Source organism: Hippopotamus amphibius, chromosome 14 (genome assembly GCF_030028045.1).
Source record: "Hippopotamus amphibius kiboko isolate mHipAmp2 chromosome 14, mHipAmp2.hap2, whole genome shotgun sequence".
Classification (NCBI taxonomy): Eukaryota; Metazoa; Chordata; class Mammalia; order Artiodactyla; family Hippopotamidae; genus Hippopotamus; species Hippopotamus amphibius.
Genome location: NC_080199.1, coordinates 74,425,442 through 74,448,134, shown reverse-complemented (window position 1 = coordinate 74,448,134; position 22,693 = coordinate 74,425,442). Strand labels below are relative to the sequence as shown.

Here is a 22,693-nt window from a genome sequence, read left to right as displayed (position 1 = left end):
GGGTGGTGCTTTAAGAGTCTGCAAGTACCTGTTCCTCAGTAATATTGCACTTAGCGATTTTAGCAACCATCGGTGTCCCTCATCCAAGATAATTATTACTCTGGTGAATACGAGGTGCTGATTTTTCTAATTGTCTAATTTTTCGTGTATTAGTTGGTATTCTTCTGTGAAGAAGAGCCTTTCTTTCTCCTCTGCCCTTTTTAATCAGTATCAGTATCAACTTGTGGATTTTTAAAATATGAATTTAAGATTTAATATGTATTTATAATCCATTTCTAACATGAATCATGTTGGCGTTACAGTTTCCCGCATTTGGCCAGCAGGAGCCCCTATCTGAAAGGCTTTTGAGAAATAGTATCTGGACTGAGTGAATGAAGTAATAGCAGGAAGGTGATGAATAAGTGTGTGTTTACCATGCTTTTTTCTCCCGAGAGTCTCTCTCTGTCAATCTAGCATGCTTTTCTTTTTCTTTCTCTCTAGGTCTCGTGGGCTAATTGGCTCTCATTCAGCTGGAACCTAACAGATAAGTCATCCAGTTGTGTGTCAAGACGGTGCTTGGTTTTAAAACTGCTCTGAAGATTATGAAAGCAGGATCGCCCAGTGACGCTGTCAGGGGGCAACAAGCAGCCTGAGAATTTCCTGCTCACCAGGTAGCAGCTTGAAGGAAGTCCCTTTCCGTTAAGGAGGACTGCATGGCAGGCAGCTCCCGCTGAAGGCTGGAAAATGAGTGTTCCAGCGGCTCCTAAGAAATCGTGTTACATTGAGTTACGGGACAATAGAAATGGAGTGAAAAATAATAATGAGAGCGTCGTAAGTCTGGGAGACACCAATGCCAACGCCATCATGCTGGAGGTCGGTTCCTCTCCTGATGAGGCTGTGACATGTGCCCTGACAGATGAAATTGGAAATGTGAATTCAAGGGGGCCAGAAAGCAGTACCCGTGTCCAGAAGGAGTTTCACCCACTTCAGGGCTTTGTGAAAGCATCTCAGGCTGGCCCCGCCAGCCTGAAGGATTTTAAATTTTCTCCGATGGCTCAGAGAGAACGGAATGAAGAGCCCACTCTGGAGAGAGGCACCGATCCCCCGCAGGCCCCCCGGGGTCTTCAGGGACCAGGTCAGCCAAGTTGGAGGACTGTCACGGGTGAGGCCAGCCCGGAGGTTTTGGCTAAGAGGGAGGCTGACATTCCCCGGCATGTTCCCAAGGATAAGTTGGCCAAGACCCTTGACAATGAGAAATTGAGGAGGCATTCTTTGGAGAGAGCCAGCAGCTCTGCTGTAGCAGCGGACGTGCTCACCAAGGAGCGGGCTGGGGGCCTGGCCCGGCCATTTCCACAGCCCGCAGTTCTGGGGTCCCCAGAAGCCCCCCGTCTGGTGCCCGGTGGTGGGGAGGGGCTGCAGAAGATGGGGACAGCCCCTTCTCTAGGCCCGGCTTGTCCTCCAGCTGGTGGTTCCTCAGAGGGAAAGAGCGCACGTCATCCTAAACCATCTACCTCAGTAACCAAGGAGACCACCCCCTTAGATACCCAGCCGGAGGTGGGACAGGTACCCATAGTTAGCGCCCAGGGTACAGCACCTTCTGCCCACCCAGAGTGCACTCCCAGTTCCTCCCCAGCCTCGAAGGACGTCCTGATGAAGCCAGAAGCACAGTCAGATCAGGGAAAGGCCGAGCCCAAGATGGAGCTGAAACCTGTCCCGCCCCGGGCCATGCAGGAGCTCAGGTCCACCCAGGCGGGGGCACTGGGACGTCCTCAGGAGGATGGTGTGTCCCCCCCCGGAGGAAAGGAGCCATGTGCGGAAGCACAGCGAGACGCCTCGGCCGCCCCACCGAGCAGCCCGGCACACCCCCCGGGCACGGGGAGAGGCAGGGCTGAGCAGGAAAAGAGAGGGGAGGAGAGGTCTCTCCAGACGCCCCCCAGACCGAGCCCCGCTTCCTTGGGAGCTGCTGAGCATCAGGCCGCGGGCAGGTGTTCGCCAAGTGCAGCTACGCAAGCGGGTGATGCAGCGTCAGCAGGGGACGGTCGCGTCGCTTTTGTTCCTGGGGGTTCGACTGACAGCAGGCCCCCAGCTGCCAGTGAGGAGAGAGGGGTCCTGGGCAACGGGGATGGCGCTGCGGCTTTTCGCTCAGATCCTTCTGTGGGAGAGCGCGGAACGGGGGTCCCTGAGCCCCCCGACCCTCCAGGCAGCAGCTCAGACGCTGGGGGAGGCCAAGCGATTGTGGCATCCGTTGCTGAGACCAGGAACCGTCTAGAGACTGCAGTGAAGACGGAAGGCACCCCGCCAGTGAGAGCAGATTCTCTACTCGGTGTCCCAGCGCCCCCCCACCCAGAGACCACTGTGAACGTGGCCCGCCAGCCCCCGCCTCCCAGCAGCCGCTTTCAGGACTTGGGCGCATTGAGTGCGGACGCGGGGTCCTCCCCGGCCGCCCCGCCTCCCGCCGACAGCGCCCGGTTGTCACACGCTTCCCCGAACGTGCCTGACAAGGACGCCTGCCCCGGTGGGATCCCCAAGCCTGGCCTCACTCATCCCGAGGACACCCCCGCCTCACAGGAGGGAACGGAGGGCCCCCAGGTTGAAAAGACGGAAGGAAGGGTGGACCCCAGGCCCATCGTGATGCCCAAGCCCAAGCATGTGAGGCCCAAGATCATCACCTACATCCGGAGGAGCCCTCAGGCCCTTGGCCAGGTGGACGCGTCGCTTGTGGGGCTACCTTATGCCCCACCCGCGTGTAACGTGCCTCTCCCCAAAGAGGAGAAGGTGGCAGGTGGTGACCTGAAGCCGGCCACCAGCCTCTACGACAAGTTCAAGCCAGACCTGCAGAGGCCCCGGGTGTTCAGCTCTGGACTGGTGGTGTCCGGGATCAAGCCCCCGGGACACCCCTTCAGTCAAATGAGTGAAAAGTTTTTGCAGGAGGTAAGAGAACGTCACTGGGAGACAGTCTGTAGGTCGAACATCCTAAAATTTGTTAGGTATTTTTGATGAATTGTGAAAACAGAATTTCCTCTCTTAGCAAATTGCAGATTCTGACAGATGCACTTGTACAGAAATGGATGGGTTTTTTGTTTGTTTTTCTCTTTCGATCTTTATTGGCGTATAATTGCTTTACACTGTTGTGCCAGTTTCCTCTGTACAACAAAGTGAATCAGCTGTATTTATACGTACATCCCCACATCCCCGCCCTCGTGAGCCTCCCTCCCACCCTCCCTGACCCACCCCTCTAGGTCATCACAGAAATGGATGTTTGTAACTAGAGGAGGCTGTAGGCAACTGGACAGTTTCGGTGAGAAGAGTGTGTTGATCAGAACGAGATGGAGCTCACCTCTGAAGAGAGTCATTTAAATTCCACCTGACATGATACGTAAAAGTTACATAAGCATGCATTTAAATTGGCTTCCCTGTTTAAATAAGTGAGCATAATTCTTCTATAAACCAGGTTAGTGGAAAAAAAATCCAACATAAATATATTGTTCAGGTTGGTCAGACTCGAGGGGGAATATTCTCCTGATGGGAGAACCTTATATTCATACACGTCGAGAGCACAGTGAGTAGAAATTGATGTGTTAGGCCTGGGCTCTGTCTTAAGTCAGAACAGTAATTATGACTAGCATTTAGCTGAGCGTCTGGTATGCGTTAGGCCTGCATAACATCCCATTTAATCTTCGCCCGTCTTTACGAGTCCTCATGGTGATTCTCTGGAGGGCGGGACTGTGGTTCTTATCATTGCCCAGGTGAGGAATCAGACTTGGAGAACCTTGAGTCACTCATTTAAAGCCACACAACAAGGGCGGCACTGAGATGCTCACTGGATCTACCCAGTTTCCTCACTGTGCTGCCCCTCTCCATACCAGGGTGCTTTGGCAAGTTGTCCTCCCAGACCTCAGAAAGAAGGTTTTCTCTGGATGCAATCCCCTGGCAGCCAGTGATCAATTAACAGGGAAGCAGCATCAGATCATTTCTGTCCCTGATACCCTCCAGGTCTGCCCAGGCCACTCTGAACACCGGCTGGAGCCTCTGGGATGCTCAGCTGTTCGGATGCACTTAGTCTGACTCCTTTACTTCGTGACCGTGTCTCTTTCCTTCACTCTCCCTCTCTCCCTCTGTTGCCTCAGGGCCTTTGCACTTCCCTCAGCTCAGAATGTTCTCCCTGATATCTGAATGGCTCGCTCCTTCACGTTCCTTAGGTCTCTGTTCCATTATCACTTCACTGGGGACTTTCATTAGTAACAGTTCTTTAAAAAGAGTAATTTTGTATCACCGCCCCCCCCCCCCCAAAAAAAAACCAAAAAGATACCCTAGATTTTTCTCTACAAAACATTTGTGAGAGAAACTTTATTTGGAGATGTAGGCAAAACTCCTGTTAGTGTTCTTTCTCTCTGACCCTTCTTACTTTTTCCTTGTGTATGTTTCCTTTCTTTGTTGCTTCTGCTCCCTCCATAAGATACAGACTAATTTCTGTATTAGATGCACATCCCGCCCGCCCCCCCGCCCCCCAACGCCCCGGCCCAAATAGCCTCTATTCTTAATTCTGTAGAAGCCACCCCACGTCTCCAGGAAGTGGGATAGTACGAGTGCAGCTTTAGTAGTGCTGAGGGGTGTGGAGAGACCCCGCTGGTGTGGGGGCAGCAGGGCCACTGTGCACCGGCCGCTCTACCTGAGGACCGTCTTCTGCCATAATCAGAGCATCGGAGGCCCAGGCCCTTTCCTCAGGCTGCAGGGTGGAGCGGAGAAGCCCCAGGCATTGTGCGGGGCTCATTTCCGGGATAATTCTTAATCACACGTTGAGAAAATGAGCCATTTCAGGCCCTTTCCCTGCAGGTATCCCAGTAGCTTCTCAGGGAAGCCTCTGCACTTGTAGGCTGGCCTCTGGCCTTTGCTCCTAGAGCTGTGACTTGGGGTCACCCCGAGAGTCCCCTCCTGTGTCCGGCCTCCAGAAGTGGCTCTGAAGGTCATGCAGGGTCTGGTCATGCCAGGATGATAAGTTATGCTGCCTTGTTTAGACTGCCTTCTGCTCTCAGCTCTGGTGAGGCCTCAGGGACACTCCCTCTTACTGACACCTTGGGGGAATCCTTTTAATTACTGGTGTAAGTGGGGGGAAGGGAGCAGGAGTGAGAGGACCCGGCGAGGTGGGGTGGTTGCAGCATACAGGTGTGTGAATAGGGCTGAACTCTGCTCCCCCTCCCTGGTACCACCTCATCACTGTAGGGCAGGGTGCCTGTCAGGGTTCTCCAGAGCAGCAGATGGTACAGACAGGTATGCGTGTATGTATGTACATATGTACGTATGTATGTATGTATACATGCATGTTTCCATCTATTGAGACTTTAAGGAATTGGCTCACGCAGTCGTAGAGACTGGCAGGTCCAGTGTATGCAGGGCGGGCCGGCAGCCTGGAGACCTCGGGAAGAGTTGATGCTGCAGTTTGAGTCCAAGAGCCATCTGCTGGCAGATTTCCCTCGTCTTTAAGGGAGGTCTGTCTTTTTCTATTAAGGCCTTCAACTGATTGGACGAGGCCCACCCACACGATGACGAATGATCTGCTTTATTCAAGGTCGACTGAATTAAGTGCTGATCTCCTCTGAAAAACACCCACAGAGAAACATCTAGAATAATCTTTGACCACATATTTGGGTGGCTGGCCTGTCACAGGCCCTCTCCCTACAGTAGCTTGTCAGTGGAGCCTCTGCATTTGCCTGTGCCTCCCCTGCCCCCGCGCCTCCCCTGCCCCCGCGCCTCCCCAGCCCCGCGCCTTCCCGGCCCCTGTGCCTCCCCAACCCCAGCGCCTCCCCAGCCCACCGCCTCCTGAGACCAGGACAGGGCAGATAGGAGGAGGGACAGTCCAGTAAGAACTTAGCTGCCTGTGTGTGTGCTGACATGGATTTTATGAGTTTGTTTGAAATCAGAAGGATTCTTTAGTTTGTTTTCAGAATTATTTCTCTAAAAATACTGCATTAGAGAAAGAGGGAAGAAACCCATTTGGGGTTAATCTCTATGTGTTTATGACTGTGTGGGGATACCTGCTGTGTTCTGTCAATAAAGATGAAAGAAAAGAGTGTGAAGCTTTTTGTAGACGCTCTTGTTTTATTAAAAATGCACAGATTAGGCATCTAAGGAATACTTTGCACCTTTTTAAAAAATGTGTTATCTCACCGGAGACAAATTACCCAACAAAATGACAGGCATTGAAGTTCCTGAAATTGTTAAGGTCGTTTCTGAATGACGGAATGATAGATTTTGACCCTCTGAAACCTATCCAGTTTGAAAGAACAGAATAATTACTGAGATAAGACATTGCAATCCTAAAAACCTGGCAGATGTAGGTTAGAAATGATAATAATTTCTTCATGGGAGTACCTGCTAAAAGCAATGAGCAATGACACCAAACATTTAGACAGTAAAATGAAAAAATAGAGGAAATATGAGTATAATAGAAAAACCAAAGATTGATAGTAAGATGATACGTAGAAAATGGTAAAAATTTTATCAGAGAGCAAATGTAGAATGTTCTTTCACAGGAATATAATTTGCTGGGGCCTGAGTTCCATCTATCTACTATAGCAATGATGCATATTTTACAATGTGATTATGATAAAACTTTAAAGGCCTCATATTTTGTTTCAATAATGTCAATTTAGGGAGGACTTTGTATCTATTTCAATATTAAAAAATTATTAAATTAAGGGTTTATCTCTTCAACAGCCTGGATCAAAGCTTTATAGCCCCTATGAAAGAACATTGTTCAATGCCTGTGATTCCTTGAGTAGTTGGAGGTTTACACGTAGTGTATTGTGATTTAGAGCAGAGTTAATTAACGTCTTTTCATACACAGCCTCTAGCATTTTTTTTAACTTAAAGGAAATAAGATTATTCGTTGTCTTATTTTTTTTTTTTTTTAATTTTTAACATGAAGAAACCCTGGTACTATGAACAGGCTTTGTGAGTACAGAATTGCATATATAAAAGGTAGCCATCAATTGTATTCTAATCCAAACTGTTAACCACAGGCAATAGTAGCATGATGTTATGTTATTAGATTCAGGAGAGAATGAAACATGATTCCTTTATTTAATAGATGTTTGTTGATTTCAGCTCTGTGCTAGACATTGTTCTAGGTGCTATGAATTCAGCAGTCAACAAGACCCTGCCCCAAAACTTCCCTTCTAGTGAAACTTGCTCAGACATTCCTGGAGGCACCAACTTACTAGGGAAGACAATCAGAGGTAATTCACAGTCTCTCATTTTTAATTATGTCAAAAGAATGTAGAAGCCTGAAAACACATCTTTCCATTAACTTCTCTCTTCTTCCAAGTAACCTTCCCCCACCCCGCCTCGCCCCATTAACAATGCATATTTTATTTCCTGTGTAGCCTAACAAAGACTTAACATAAATTGATAAAGTTCGTCAACTTATCGTAAGACTAGGTCACCAGAAAAACTGTGCCTTTTCTCCTTAGGAATAATGACACTTTCATAATTCCATGAACATTTGCTAAAAGTCTTTCCTTGCGTCATTGGCATTTTTTTGTTTATAGATGAACTACTTGCACAAATTCCAATGATTTTGTAGCGATTAAATTTAAAAATCTTACAGAGGGAGATCTTCTTTCTCCCAGCAAAATGTAGATTCATAGAGTATTGGAACCAGCATAGATCTAAGGGATTATACAGTTGTCAACCTAGAGGTGAAGACATTGGGGCCCAGAGAAGGTAAGTGACGGGTGGTGGAGCAGCTCAGTGGTTCCACAGTGGTTGTCGTTGGAGCCTTGGTCTCCAGACCGGTTCAGCACTCATCCTGTGACATGCGGTTCTCTGATGGAGCTTCTGGTCGTTTACCATAGGTTACAGAACGCCCCGGCAAAGAAGAATTTTGTTCTCCTCCTTATACGCACTACGAAGTTCCTCCAACTTTCTACCGCTCAGCCATGCTCCTTAAGCCCCAGTTGGGATTGGGCGCAATGTCACGTTTACCATCTGCCAAGAGCAGGATCCTGATTGCAAGCCAGAGGTCTTCGGCGAGTGCCATCCACCCACCTGGAAGCATAGCGGCAGCTGCCAGCCTCTACAGTGCCGACCCTGCAGGTACCCAGTGCAACAGGGACTGCCTTTTCCTGCTGTACTGTTTTTTTTTTTTTCCTGCCATACTTTTAAATAGTAATCGAATAGAATGATGGTAACTGTCTAAAGTATGACTGCCTTTCCTTTAGGAGAGCCTTTCCCTGTTCTCCCATCTGATTGTAGATACAGACATTTGTCAAGACATCTGTCTGCAGCTGGCACCCTCCATGTCACCCTTAAAACAATGGCCCTTGTAACCACCACCTCACTTCTTGTAGTTTTTCCTATACATGGAGTTTCTCTGATACATCCTATAGACGAGGGTTCAGAAGGGGCTGGAGAGTAAATATTTTAGGCTTTCTGGGCCATAACGGTCTGTGTTGTAACTCCTTAGCATGAAAGTAGCCACAGACAATATGTGAATGTGTGGGTGCAGCTGTGTTTCAACACAACTTATTTACAGATACAGGTGCACCTTGGGTGTGTCTGTGGACTCGGTTCCAGACCACTGCAGTGAAACAGGTATTGCAGACAGTGCATCACACGCGTTTTTGGTTTCCCGGTGCCTGTAAAAGTTATGTTCACGTTATACTGGAGTCTGTTAATGTGCGATAGCGCTATGTCTAAAAAAATGTATCCACCTTAATTAAAAAATGCCTTAATTATAAAAAATGCTAACCGTCATCTGAGCCTTCAACAAGTTGTAGTGGTAACATCAGAGATGATTGATCACAGATCAGCATAACGATGATAATTTAAAATTTTGAAATATTGTGAGAATTACCAAAATGTGACACCAGAAACACGAAGTGAGCAAATACTGTTGGAAAAATGGTGCTGACAGGCTCACTCGAGGCAGGGTTGCCACAAACGTTCAATTTGTAAAAAATGCAATACCTGTGATAAAATGAGGTCTCTCTGCAGCGGGCTGGCTTGGGTCTGCAGTCTGTAGAGTATCAAGAGAGACCTTCCTACAGTCCAGCAGTCCCCGTGTCGCTCTTTTCACCTGTTCACACCTCTTGAATGCCACATCCCAGCCCCATTCTCCTGTTCTGCAGGGACTGCCTGGGTTCTCTCCTGATGTTCTCTGCACTTCGTTTTCCTCTCTCCCTCTCTTCTTCTGCTCCTGTGGTTTTCTCTAGTTTTTATGTCTTATTTTATTATAGAAATAATACATACCCACTGTAAAAAATTTTGAATATAGAAAAATATGAAGAAGAAAGGAATTGTACTTATATTTTTAGCATCCAGCCAGCGTTATATATTATGGAAATTTTTCCTCCAGTGTGTTTCTTTCTATGCATTTTTAAATAGTTGAATTAATACTGGATGCGAATTTTGTTTTTTCCTGCTAATATCATATTGTAGGCATTTCCTATGCCATCAGTGTTTCGGAAATATTTTAATGGCCACGTGAGATTCTGTTTTGTTCATTTATTCATTGATTTAACTAATTCTGGGTACCGATTATGTGTCAGAAGTTGTAAATCAAGGACTGCAGCAGTGAACAGAGAACTCCTGTCTTTGTGCAGCTTAGTCTAATGGGTGAAATAGGCAGTAACAAGATAAATACATAATTGGAAATTGTGATGAGTGTTAGGAAAGAAAGAACATAATGTTTTGAGAAGTGGCAACCAGAAGAGTGTTATATGGATGGGACAGAGGTGCTTTAGGGGTGGTCTCTTTGAGGAAGTGGGAAGAATGGATGGGGAATAATAGCAGAATTTATTCATGGAAATTGGGTTCTGGTTAGTCTGCTCTATCTTCAGTAATGTTGCAGTTTGAATCTTTGTACTTATTTGTCCTTTCTCATATTGTTTTCTTAGAGTAGATTATTTGCAGTGTAATTATTGGATAAACGCATATCCCAACATTTTTTAAAGGCTGACTTATTTTCTACAAAACGCAAAATAATTATTTTCATACTAGTGTTTCTTGAAAGTGCTTCTCTTTGGCACACCCTTGCCAGTATTGGGTATGACCATTTTTATTATTATTATTATTATTACTGCTACTATTAGTGCACCTATTTTATTATTAGTGGAAGAAAACTTTTTGATCTTTTTGCCGTTTTGTCACTTACTCAGGTGATCACTGATGGTCTTAATGGTTAGTTGTTTTCTTGGCAAGCACCTCTATAAAAAACCAAATTATTTTTTAACGGTTCCCATGGTACATGTATATTGTGATGGATGTACCTGCTGTCACAGAGCTGCTACAGGTTAACTGTGTGTCCAGTCTCTCATTCAACAGCTGGTGCTGTGGGGCTGTCGCATGTCAGCATTGTGCTAGGTGTGGGGACAGAGCAGCGACAACAGACAAAAATCCGTGCCCCTGTTTTAGAATTCTAGGATGCGGGTGGGCAGACTTTTTTTTTTTTTTTAATAAATCAATCAATCATATGGTCTATTGGGGGCAATAACCAGTATTGAAGACAATGAAACGTTAGAGAAGGGGGAATAGGTGGTTTCGGACAGGAAGGAGGGGAATTCCATTTTTAAACAAGGTGGTTGGAAAAGGCCTCCCTGAGAGATGCTCTTTAAGCCAGTCCCCCAAGGAGGGAAGGGAGGCAAGAGCCAGTGCAAAGACCCCGGGGTGGCAGGAAGGCCAGGGAGTCTGGAGCAGAGTGAGTGGGGGGAGAGTGGTTGGAGATGAGAGGAGAGAGGTGGCTGGCGTTGGGGGGACTGGCAGAAGGCCTAAGAAGGTCGTAAGGATTTGACCCTTACTCTGAGTGAGAAGGTCATGGGAGGCTTTGGAAGTGGGGCCGTGTGATCTGAGTTTTGTGTAAACAGGACCTCTCTGAGTCCCAGGCTGAGAGCACGCTCTCAGGGGACAATTTGTCTGCGTATCTCCCCGCCCTTTGCCCCACACACTCTCACTGCCTTGGACTCTCCAACCTGTTATCTCTGTGTCTTCAACTCACTGTGATGGACAGCCTCTCTGAGCTCCTCCTTCCTGGGCTCCGGCACAGATGGTGCCTGCAGGCAGGGAGATTGGCAGTGGTAAGGCTCACCTCACTCGTTTTCCTTCTCTGAAGGATCGCATCTCTGTGGTGGTGGTTGTACAATTTCTGAAAACAACAGTCTCATATATTTTATTTTGTTTTCTCATGGTTTATGGCCATTTCCATATCAATTAAATCTTTATGGGTGAAGTTTCTTTTACATATTCATCAGAGATTGTTGACGTCAAATGGTGTTTGTTGTAGCTAATGGAAACTTCCTCTTTTGTGTTTGCTTCTTTAGTTTCAGGTGATAATGGTTGTTTGGGGTTTTGGGTTATTACTTTAAGAATTCTTTTAGAATGTTTCTGTATGTGGTTGTATTCTGTGTGCAATTTGCGTTTCATTTTGTGTCTGGCATCACACATTTAGCAGGTCAGGGTTCTCTGTAACTCTTACCTTGGTTATTCTTAGATCTTTCTTTTACGTGGTCCCTCGAGGCTCTGAGCAGTGTCACAGCAGCAGTGAGAACTCGAGGTAGGAACAGTCCTCAATGCCGCACCCCAGAATTTAGCATTCACAAGTGATGTCCCTCATTCTGAGTCCTAAGATCTGGCTTGATGTTTGAATTGCATACACTGTATTTTTTTCAGTTCTTAGGTAGGAAAACTCTTAGGTCGCCTGTCGACAAGTAAATCTGTGACTTAAACTTTGGGGAGCATTCCTGTTGTTTCCATTCCTGTGTTGCTCTGTGAGTACCATTACGTGCATCATGGCTTTAAAGTGGCCTAAAAGAACCAGATATGCAGTAGATACATGCTACCCCACAAAGCAGATTCTCCCACATGTTATAAATAAACACTCTTTCCTTAAAGTCTTACAGATCTTAATGTGACTCTGTCTGCAGAAAAATAAATAAACCTGAGCTCTTCCTTACTTCTTACATAATTTCTGTGTTTTTGTATACAGTGTTTTCGGACTCCACAGTCATACATAAACCTATGAAGTTGTACTGTCATCAGGCCTGGGCATGAAACTCAGGATGCTATTTAAGTACTCAAAGTACAACAGCAGGACAGTTACCTCCGTTTAGGTGGACATAAAATCTGTATTAGTGAAACCTGAGATTGTATATAAAAACAATTTGATTCCTTTTATATATGTTTTATTACCCTTTTTCTGAAAAACATCCCTCATGACTTAATATATTTTGTAGAAAATGTTAACTTACATAATGTACAACATATCAGGATGTCATTCGTATTCACGGAGATAACTATACCCAGTGTTGCTGAAAGCGTGATGTTTTTGTGTCAACCAGTGCACCCTGAAAGGACCATAATATTTTTTGATAGGGATAAAGTGTCAGAATAGAAGTTTTTTAAAGACTAGATGAGAATACCTTATTCTGTACTTCAGCGGTCTCCAACCTTTTTGGCACCAGGGACCCGTTTCGTGGAAGACAGTTTTTCCACGGACCGGGGAGAGGGGATGGTTTCGGGATGATTCAAGCACATTACAGGTATCGTGCACTTCATTTCTATTATTATTACGTTGTGGTATATAATGAAATCATTCTGCAGTTCACCATAATGCGGACAGGAGGCGGGGCTCAGGCGCTAACATGAGCGATGGGGAGCGGCTGTAAATACAGATGCAGCTCACTCCTCACCTCCTGCTGTGCAGCCCGCTTCCTGACAGGCCGCACGCTGGGACTGGTCCATGGCCCGGGGCTCGGGGACCCCTGCTGTAAATAACCAAAGACGTTCAATCCGATAAGAGAAGTTCGGACAGTTTTTCTCAGTTTATATTCTGTGTTCGGTTTTGTTACGAATTCTGCTTATTAAAATAATTTTATGTTAGAATTCAACATACTGCGTAAACCTGCCTCTTTGGTAATTTTTTTCAAAAGGCAGGTTGAATCCTGCTCAATTTTAAAATGTAGACTCTTAAGTTAACGTAGCACATATTGAAGAACAAGTAAACTTGATTGGAACAATGTAGAAGACAAGCCCAGTAGTCATTGTGGAGAAGTCTGAGTGGTCATGATAATGTCAGAAATTCAGCAAATTGTAAGCATAACCTCAGTATTTCTAAGGGAAGAATTCTGAGGGGAGAGCATTATTCCTCCCCTGTGACTTTTGCCTTTTCAGTGCCAAAGCATATAATAGTTCTAAACCTTCTGATTTATATTAGAAGACTAGTTTCAATCTTTAATGAATTTAGTGTCTGTGAAGGCTATTAGTATGAAATCCTCTGGGGAGCCCAGACAGCAGGACCTTCATCTCTTCTCATCGGAGCAGACTCAGTGATGGAGGGAGGCCTGGGAAGCATGAATTGCTCTGGTAAACATGGTCCAGCACTGACTCTGCACGGCACTGTGATGTGTTGAGGGAAGGTATTGGTAGAGGAGGAAGAATGGCCCAGGGCAGTTTGTCCTGTATTGGCAAGTAGAGGGGTGACAGAGGAGCTGGGCCTGGAAGAATTCAAGGATGGACAGAGCGACACCGTGAGGTCCCTATGGGAAGAATACACCAGAGACATGGACGTCTGTGGCTTCTGTAGGAAAGAGGTACTAATAGTTCTATCTCTGTCGCTGGAAACAGAGCCCAGTGAGTTGGTTGGGCCAGATTGTGAAGGGCTTTCACTGCCAGGCTAAGTTTGGAGGCTGTGTTTTTGTTTTTGGTAGGGAATGGAAATCTTTAGGTTTTAAAAATTTCAAGGGAATTCCCTGGCTGACCAGTGGTTAGGACTCCAGGCTTCTACTCCTGGGGGCCTGGGTTCGATCCCTGGTTGAAGAACTAAGATCCCAGAAGCCACATGGCATAGACAAAAACACTAAACAACCCCCCCCCCCCAAATCAACAACAACAACAAAAACCAAAAAAGAACAAAAAACAGAAATTGTTTTTTAAAAATTAAAAAAATTTTTTATTGAAGTATAGTTGATTTGCAATGTTGTTTTAGTTTCAGGTTTACAGCAGAGTGATTCAGATATTATGTATATATTATATATGTGTGTGTGTGTTCTTTATCAGATTCTTTTCCATTATAGGTTATAACCAGATGTTGAATATGGTTTCCTGTGCTGTACAGTAGGTCCTTGCTGTTTATCTGTTTCCTTTAGATTGTTAAATGGAAAATTGATCATTTCATACTTTGAAGAGAGAGTTCTGAGTGGCAAGATGGATTAAGTAATGGTTAGGAGGCCAGGGAGCCTAGTGAGGAAACTACTCTTGTGGTCGAAGCCTGAGATGACAATGGTTTCTATACTTTGTCATATCTTCTAGATTTTTATAATGGCACATATTGCTTTTGTGGTCACGATCATTTCTAAGTTGAGGTCTACACTGCAGAACTGCAGTGAGAGGATGAGGAGGCTGTGTAGTCTGTCTGGTCCCTGTGTTGTAAGTCAGACAGACCCAGGTTCTCATCCCAGAGTCTCGATTTGTTAGTTACTCCACACCTCTCTGCGCCTCAGTTTCTGTGTCTCTAAAATGAGAATAGGGACTTCCCTGGTGGTCCAGTGGTTAAGACTCTGGGCTTCCACTGCAGGGGCCACAAGTTCGATCCCTGGTTGGAGAGCTAAGATACCATGTGCTATGCGGCATGGCCAAAAATAAATAAATAAAAAATAAGAAAATAAAAATAAAATGAGAATAATAGAACCTAAAGCAGTAGTAGATGGTTGCAAGGACTGAACAAAAGCCCTTAGTATAGCTCCCAGCATTCGGAATGGAATCAGCGAATCAGACACCTCACCTGGCCTCCCAGGTCTCCAAGGCCAGGTCTCTTCCTGTCTCCTCCCGCAAGCCTGTTTACATCCCTTTCTTCCTCCTCATACACATCCCCCCCCCCCCACACCCCGTGGCCTCTGTTCAGTTCCTTAGGCATTTCAGCCCGTGTCTGACCTTAGGGCCTTTGTGCTCTCCACACCTTCTAGAACATCCTTTCTCCAGCACGCTCCAGGACTGTCCCTGTCTCCTCCTTCAGGTTTCAACATAAATGTCACAGCCGCAGAAGGAAAGGTGACCCTGATCCCCCCCTCCGGGACCTTCCCAATCATATACCTTCTAACACATTTTCCTGTGTCTCTCCTTCACCGATTTCTGTCCTGGTCTGTAATTACCTTATTTTGCTTTTTACATATTCACTTTCTCCCACCCCACGGCAGTGAATAGTCTATGAGAACAGAGGGATTTAGAACATCAGTATCTATTGAATAAATGTGAACAGCAGCGGCAGTAGTGGTAGTTGGTGAGGTTTTTTTTTTTATCATTAGGGCAAGTCAATAAAGCGCTGAGATGATTTGGAGCAGAAGTGAGCAAATTAAGGACAGATAGTAAATATTTTAGGCTTTGTGGGCCAAATAGCCTCGGTTACAGATACTCCGCTCTGCAGGAAAGCAGAGCAGCCACAGCCGGTATTTAAGTGAATGGGCATGGCTGTGATCCAGTGAAACTCTTCTTACGGAAACGCATGGCTAGCCTGTGGGCTGTGGTTTGCTGACCAAATGCTGTTTTAGAGAATCACCAGTCTTTGAAATGTTCACATCATTCCTTTATCCAATATATGATTCCTTCAGCTATTCGGTAGAGGTTTTCTGGGAACCTCGTATGGGCCAGGTGCTGGTCTGTGTTTGGGAGGCAGAGATTACATCTATAGCCCATAACTTTGTGGGGATACAGAAAGATATATGAGTAATTACAACAGGAAGAGAGACGTACTTGATAGACATGCAGAATGCACCCGAGAGGGTGTGCAGCGCAGCTCGGGCAAGTCGGGGCTCTGGAAAGATTTTCCAAATGAGGTCAGTTGAGCTGAATTTTGCAGGATAAGTGGAGTAACTGGAAGGGGGAAGAGGTAGAATGTATACTTGTGAGAGAGAGAGGGCATCAGGTTGGGTGATTCAGATCCCTTACGGGGACTGGTTACTCAGTAGGGAGCAGCGGAGGATGCTTTTAGGGTCAGCGGTGGTGGTGGACACAGTCATTGGACATATGCAGAGTTTGAAGTTCCTTGGGGACATTTAGGTAGACATTTCCAAAGGACAGAAATGGGGACTGGAGAGACGTCTGAGCCGAAGGTCAGTGTGGGAGTCATTGGCCCCTAGATGTGAGCTGAAGCCCTGTGATGAGCAGCCTCAGGGCGGGAGAGGGAGGACAGTGGGAGGAAAAGGTCAAGAAGGGGACTTTGTGTCCACTTTTAAGGAGTAGCTGAAGAAAGAAGCCTTCAAGAGGCAGGACACTGCAAGGTGGGTGGGTGGGGGCACTGGGAAAATGTAGCGTTTGAGTCTAAGGAAGAGGGAGCTTCCAAGGTAGAAAATGGTCAAATCTGTCTCACAGAAGGCAGGACAAGTGAAAATGCGAAGAGGTTGTTGGGATTGGAAATTAGGAAGCAGTTGGTGACCTAGTTTTGAATGAGCAATTTTAGTAAAACGTGGGGGTGGAAGTCACATATTAGTAGGTTGGGAAGTGAATGAAAAGTGAGGAAGTGGAAGCAATGAGAATAGACTGCTGTTTCTAAAAATGCACCTGTGGAGAAGAGAGCCCTGGGTGCTCGCTGCAGGGGAAGCAGGGCTGCGTTTTGTTTTGTTTTTCAGAGCGTGGGCGAGAGGTTGGAACTCACTGGAAATGTGAGCAAGAGGGAGTGGCCTGGGAGAGAGAGGTGGAAGGGTGTGGTGGTGGTAACTGTTGGAACAAAATGCCCAGGAGGGTGGCAGATGATGAGATCCAGAGCCCATGCTGGGGGCGAACCTTGGAATAGAAGCAGAGCATTGATTCTTCTGAGACAAAGGAGGGGAGGAATAGAAGAAACATGGGTGGCTGAGGTGTTGATTCCTATGTTAAGAACGAGACCTGAGAATGAAATAATGCCACTTGCAGCAACATGGATCGACCTAGAGATGATCATAGTAAGTGAAGCACGTCAGACAGAGAAAGATAAATACTGTATGGTATCACTTACCTGTGGAATCTAAAATATGATACAAATGGGAATTCCCTGGCGGTCCAGTGGTTACGACTCCCTGCTCTCACTGCCAAGGGCCCGGGTTCACTCCTTGGTCAGGGAGCTAAGATCCTGCATGCCACACGGTATGGCCAAAACAACAGCAACAAAAAATAAATAAAATAAAAATAAATTTATTTATGAAACAGAAACAGACTCACAGACATAGAAAACAAACTTAATGGTTACCGAAGGGGAAGGGGGTGGGGGAGGGATAAAATAAGAGCTTGGGATTAGCAGATACAAACTACTATATATAAAATAAACAACTGTAGGTTCTACTGTAGAGAGCACAGGGAACGAGATTCAATATCCTGTAATAAGTCATAATGGAAAAGATTCTGAAAAAGAATAGGTATATATATGTATCACTGAATCACTTTGCTGTGCACCAGAAACTAACATAACACTGTAAATCAACTATACTTCAATTAAAAAAAAAAAGAATGAGAGCAGTGTATCGGCATTGCCTAAATGCCACATCACTGTTTTTATCATGGTTTTACTTAATTTCATGAGAACTATAGACTACCAAGAAAAATTTAAATCAGGTGGGAAAACATCCTTATAAGACAAGACAAACACATGGTGAAATTCCTGAGATGGTCAGAGAGAACATGGCGTAACTACCGTTCCTGTGGTGTCTTAATGACACTGGATGACTTTGAGATGTATCTTGGAGGCTGAGGAGGAACCATTCAGTTTGTTCTGGTATTTGTCTTAGTATCTCTCTCAATGTCACCCATATCTACACACTTTTGAAATGGACGTTGACAGTGACTGCATTTTTATTGTGCATTCAGCCAACACAGCCGTCCCATCTTTGGCTTCCCTTCATTGCAACTGAGCATGCCTGATGCTGCCCTGCAGAAACTGATAAGTGAAGATTTCCTCAGCCCAGACCCAGAGAGTCAGCTTCAGTGGCTCTGGGGTGTATCACAGGCATAACAACTGTTCTCCTCTTTATTTGGACAAACACTGTTACTATATGTAATAAATATTGAGCACCTACTGTGTGTCAAGTTGTTTTAGGCACTGAGGATGCAACTGTGAACAAGATGGAGTAGATGCCACAGGCAGTTATGATGCAGTGTGATAACTGCTGTGAGGGCAAAGTCTTCTGGGCTCAGGAGAACGTGGGAGGGGATCTCACCCCAAGTTGGGGTCCAGGAAGGTTTCTCAGGTGTAGTATGGGATGAAGGAGCAAAGGATTTGAGGTGTGGGGTCAGGGATGAAGAGGTGGTGGGAGTGGATGAAAGGGTACTCCAGGCAGAAGGAATGGTGCATGTGAAGATTGGTATGGCTGGAGCATAGGGTGTAAAAGAAGGATGAGAAAAAAGAGGATTGTAAAGACGTGGTAAGCTGTGTTAAGGAATTGACCGTTTCTCCTAAGATCAAGATGGTGTCATTAAAGGATATTAAGCAAGGGATTGATAGGATCATATTTCATTTAAAAATGTCCATTAGACTGAAGTTTGGAGAATGGATTGAGGGACAGGAGTGGGGTGGGGTAACAAGGATGGAGACAGGGACCTTTTAAGAGGCTGATGCAGGATACTGTAAATGATACCCAAGGTGGTGGTAGGGTATAGAGAGAAGTAGATGGGTTTTAGGAGGTGGATTTAACTAACACCCGGACCCTGTGAGCCAGGTTCATGTCAGAATAGACTGGAAGGGAAAATCATTTAAGGACAAAAAGCAAGGAAGTGTAATGGCAGCCCTAACTCAACTCTCCAAGCAAAAATCCACTACTAATTCCAATGGGACACAGCTGAAGGGTATGGACTTTGTGATTCGCTGCTCTATGTGCTTTTCTAAATGATAGTGAAGATGAGGCTGAACGATCTAGATTTTTTTGTTCTGCCATTTGACCTTCGTTGATGTGGAATCTCAAGACTTCTGTCTCACTTATCCTTGTATATGAGCGCCCGGCACACAGCTCGTCTTCCTGGATTTTCTGTTGTATGGAAAAGGGCTGTCTCCTTGTCTTCATACATTCATGTCCTTCCTTAATCCAGAGCCTTATAAAAACATGATTTCAAGGCAGAGGTTCAGAAGTTGGAGAGTATTGAGGGGCTAGGTAAAGTCTCAGACTGGAGTGAGGGATGGAATTATGCAATATGTATTTACTGGACACCCACTGCGTCCTGGGCTTTCTGTTTCAAGATGCCTTTTTCTGTTTCTCCTGGTGCCTCCCTCTGGGAATTTCAGTCCTACAGCTTCTGTTTGCCTTCTCAACTAGATGTTGTTCTTCTGGAACTTCCCTTCATCTTTCTCCTGGGGTGGATCCATGTGTTAACTTTGTTTTGCTGGAGTACATCCTTGGTAGTTTCCTAAGAGAGAGTTCGAGGAAAGCAAACTCGCAGAGTTTTTGCCTTTCTGAGATTGTCTTTAGTCTGCATTCACTAGATCAAATATCATTTTCTACGTTGAACATGATTTTCTTTTACAACATGCAGACTTCTGGTGTTGCTCAAAAGAAGCCTGGTGCCAATCTGAGAAATATTTTTCTTTTTGGTAGGAGACCTGCTTTTGTTTCTCTCTTGGAAGCTTTAGAATCCTCTCTTATCCTTGGTGTTTTAAAAATTCCTGGGTGCATGTGTGTTGTGTGTGCAAGTATTGTGTGTCAGAGAGAGAGGGAGAGACAAAAGTGGGTGGGAGACAGAGAGAGAGAGAGAGAGAGACTCAGAGAGAGGGGGAGGGACAGAGGGAGGGGTTAATTGATTTACCTCGCTGAGCACTTGTTAAACTCCCAGTCTGAAAACTGTCTCCCTTCAGCTTTGGGCAATCATCTAATCGGCTTGTGTTCTTGTTAATTTCTACTTCTCTGTTTTCTATCTTCCTGGAATTTCTGTTATTTGGTTTTTGCACCTCCTAAAGTGATTACTTGTGTCTGGTTTTTCGCACATGTTTTCTCTTACCTCATGCTTTCCTTCTGCATTTTAGACCATTTGACTGGCCTTTATTTTCTAACACTTCTCTCGAATTGTTTGGGTATTTTTAATTTCCAAGGATGCCTTCTTGGTTTTTGATTGCATCTTTTCAGAGCAGATTGCTCTTTCTTTTATTGTTGCAATATCTTCCCAAATTTCTCTAAGGATAATTAGATTTTTTAAAGATAGCTTTTGTTTCTATATTCTCAGGGGCAGATTTCCTCTTTGTTTTTCTCTTTTTTTGTTGTTGTTTGTGTTATGCTGGAAGCTTTCCTCAAAGTCTTTGTTGTCTTTCACGCTTATTATTGACTTGGATGAAGGTCAAGTCCATTTGCTCCGACTCTTCAGGAGTCTGTTTCCCCTCACCCTGGGGCTTGGCACGGGGTGGGCAGGTAGGGGGTAAATTCCTGGATGCTGGACACTGCACGACCGGATGAGGGAGACAGTGGGGTGGGGGTTACGGTGTCTCCCTCATTGTTTCAGCCTCTTCCTCCTCCATCCCGGGATCCGTGGCTCTGTGGCCGTGGCTGTCCGGCCGGAGGTCAGTGCTCACTTCCACTGCTGCAGCGCGGCTCTGCCGTCAGCTGCAGGTTGCGCGGCTCCTCTGCCTGCCAGCCAGCGGCCTCTGTCTCTGTTCCAGAAATTGTTGAAATATCTGGAAGTAAGTACCTGTCTCTTTTCTCTCTCGGTCTAGGTTTGAATAGGTAAAGTGCTTAATAGAAAGAAGTCAGTAACTGTTAGCTGTTACTGTTAATTGTACCTCTTAAAATGGAATTCCTCTCACTTTAAGGCATCTTTGGTAAGAAAGGGACAAAATGCCTGCATTCTGTCCACCACTGCGAGCTGGCAGCCTCCTTTTCTACTTAGAGCTAGTCACCAGCACCTCTTAGGGTGCTGTTCAGTAGTGTTAAATGATTGTTTCCGCAGTATTGCAGAAGCATTTTGAGAACTGTGCTTTTACATGCACTCCATGGAATAAGACATGCTATGTCATCATAATCTTCTGGGTCTTTTCCTTAGCAAAGAGAGCAAGTGCTTTGATTTTTCCTCTATTTTGTGGTGCTAAAGCCAGTTATCAGAAAACAGATGATTCAAGTGCATTTGCTCATAAAAATATTGTTCCTTTCGATGGGCTTTGAGCCTCTAATGATTTCCCCAAGAATCACAGACAGAAATAGGATCCAGGGGCTTTCTCCATCCACACATATACCCACAGCCGTTTAGAAGGATCAGTGGGTTTAGAATCAGTTAAAAATGATGGACCAACTCTTCTAATTCTGTAAGACGTGCTAGTTCCAGGTCACCTGTATTTGACACCTCTTTTTAAATGGCTTCTATTTGTAAGCAGATCTGTGCAGCAGAAGTATGGCCTTTGCAGTATTTACATTACCTGTCTCTTCTGCTAACGTCCTTCTGTGTGTAGCACTCTTTAGGCCTGCTCCCAACCCTACCCTTTCCAGTTTGCTTCTCCAGCACAAAGGCTTTGATTCATCTATACGGACCAATTATGTACAGAGAGGGTTTTACTCTAATACCCTGTAAAATACGTCGCTGGGTACTTGTGAATCTCTGGATTAAATCCAGTCATTTTAGGTGATGTAATAAGATCTAAACATAAATGCAAATGCAGCCACTCAGGTCCGAGTTATACTCTGATAATGCCAAAATGCTTCGTCTCAGTGTTTTAGTCTTATAATAATAAGAAAGGAAAACTCAAGATTCGGACCTCAATTAAAGATGTACTGCCTACGTAGGTGTATTGGGTTTTGCAGATTACTTATTGCTGATTTACCAGTGTCCTGTTTTTGCCTTTAGACCAATCTCTTTGCAACTCCAAAAGCATTAAAACAGAAACAACTTTCACTAGTTCCCTTTCTGGCCTGGATATTGAATAGTGCCAGTGAGCTAGCAATCTCAGTGAGGTTCTTCTTCTGCTCAGCATTCCTGGGTTGTGGACAGACACACCTGTAAGGCAGTGAGCGAAAGCACGGGGTCCAAGCCCCCTGCATCCCTCCGCAGCCTCGTCTGCTCAGGCACGGCATGGCCACCCTGTTCTTCTTCATCATTGGCTTTTCTGGGGTTTGCTTTGCTGATCGCAGGGAGTGACCCCACAGGCTGTGCAGCCATGCTGCACGTGAGCCTTCCGTGGAACTCTTCTGACCACAGCTTGCTTCTGTTCTTTATGAAGTGAGAAGGAGTTTCCAAACTCCCTACCCAATGCTGTATTTTTAGGTGCGCATGACCTCGGTGGGGCATGGCTTAACCACGGTGGTTCCCTTGGAGATTTTTCAGGTACGCTGGTCTTGTTCCTACAACAAAGAGGATTTCTCTTTGCTCACCCTTCCACGACCCCCTACTCCCACCCCAGCTAATCAGTCAGCCAGACCTGCTGATTCTGTACCTTGAATACATCCCACTCTACTCCATCCTGCTCCTCAAACATCAGGACTCCTTTCCCTAGCCGCTGCCGCCCAGCTGATTCCTCTTCCTCTAGTCTTGACCTGCCCCAACGCATCCTCCACTCAGCAATCGGCCCTCGTCCTCCTTCCTTTAATAGTCTTTCCAGGCTCTGCGTTGCGTTGGGAGAAAGACCAAGGACGTCCCGTCGATAAGGTCGTCCAGCCTGAGTCTCCACGCCCAGACCTGGCTCTCCCTGCCTTCCTCCAGCAGCTCCTGCCTGCGACACCCTCCTCCTCCTCTATTCTGATCCCGACTCGCTCGTGTGTATCCTCTGTGACGCAGCTCCAGTTCACCTCTTCCG

The 22,693-nt window shown here is 45.8% G+C and overlaps 1 protein-coding gene across 3 annotated transcripts in view; it reads left to right on the top strand.

The window, feature by feature from the left end:
- The first annotated feature begins 705 nt into the window (after positions 1-705).
- MTUS2 (microtubule associated scaffold protein 2) overlaps positions 706-22,693 on the top strand; it is a 315,424-nt gene continuing 293,436 nt past the window's right edge. For 2 of the 3 annotated variants that reach the window (XM_057707971.1, XM_057707970.1), the window contains exons 1-2: positions 724-2,910; positions 7,833-8,073. In XM_057707971.1, the coding sequence (XP_057563954.1) occupies positions 724-2,910; positions 7,833-8,073 (2,428 nt within the window). Of the gene's footprint in view, positions 2,911-7,832; positions 8,074-22,693 lie in introns of all 3 variants that reach the window. The other variant, XM_057707972.1, reaches the window with a different exon arrangement.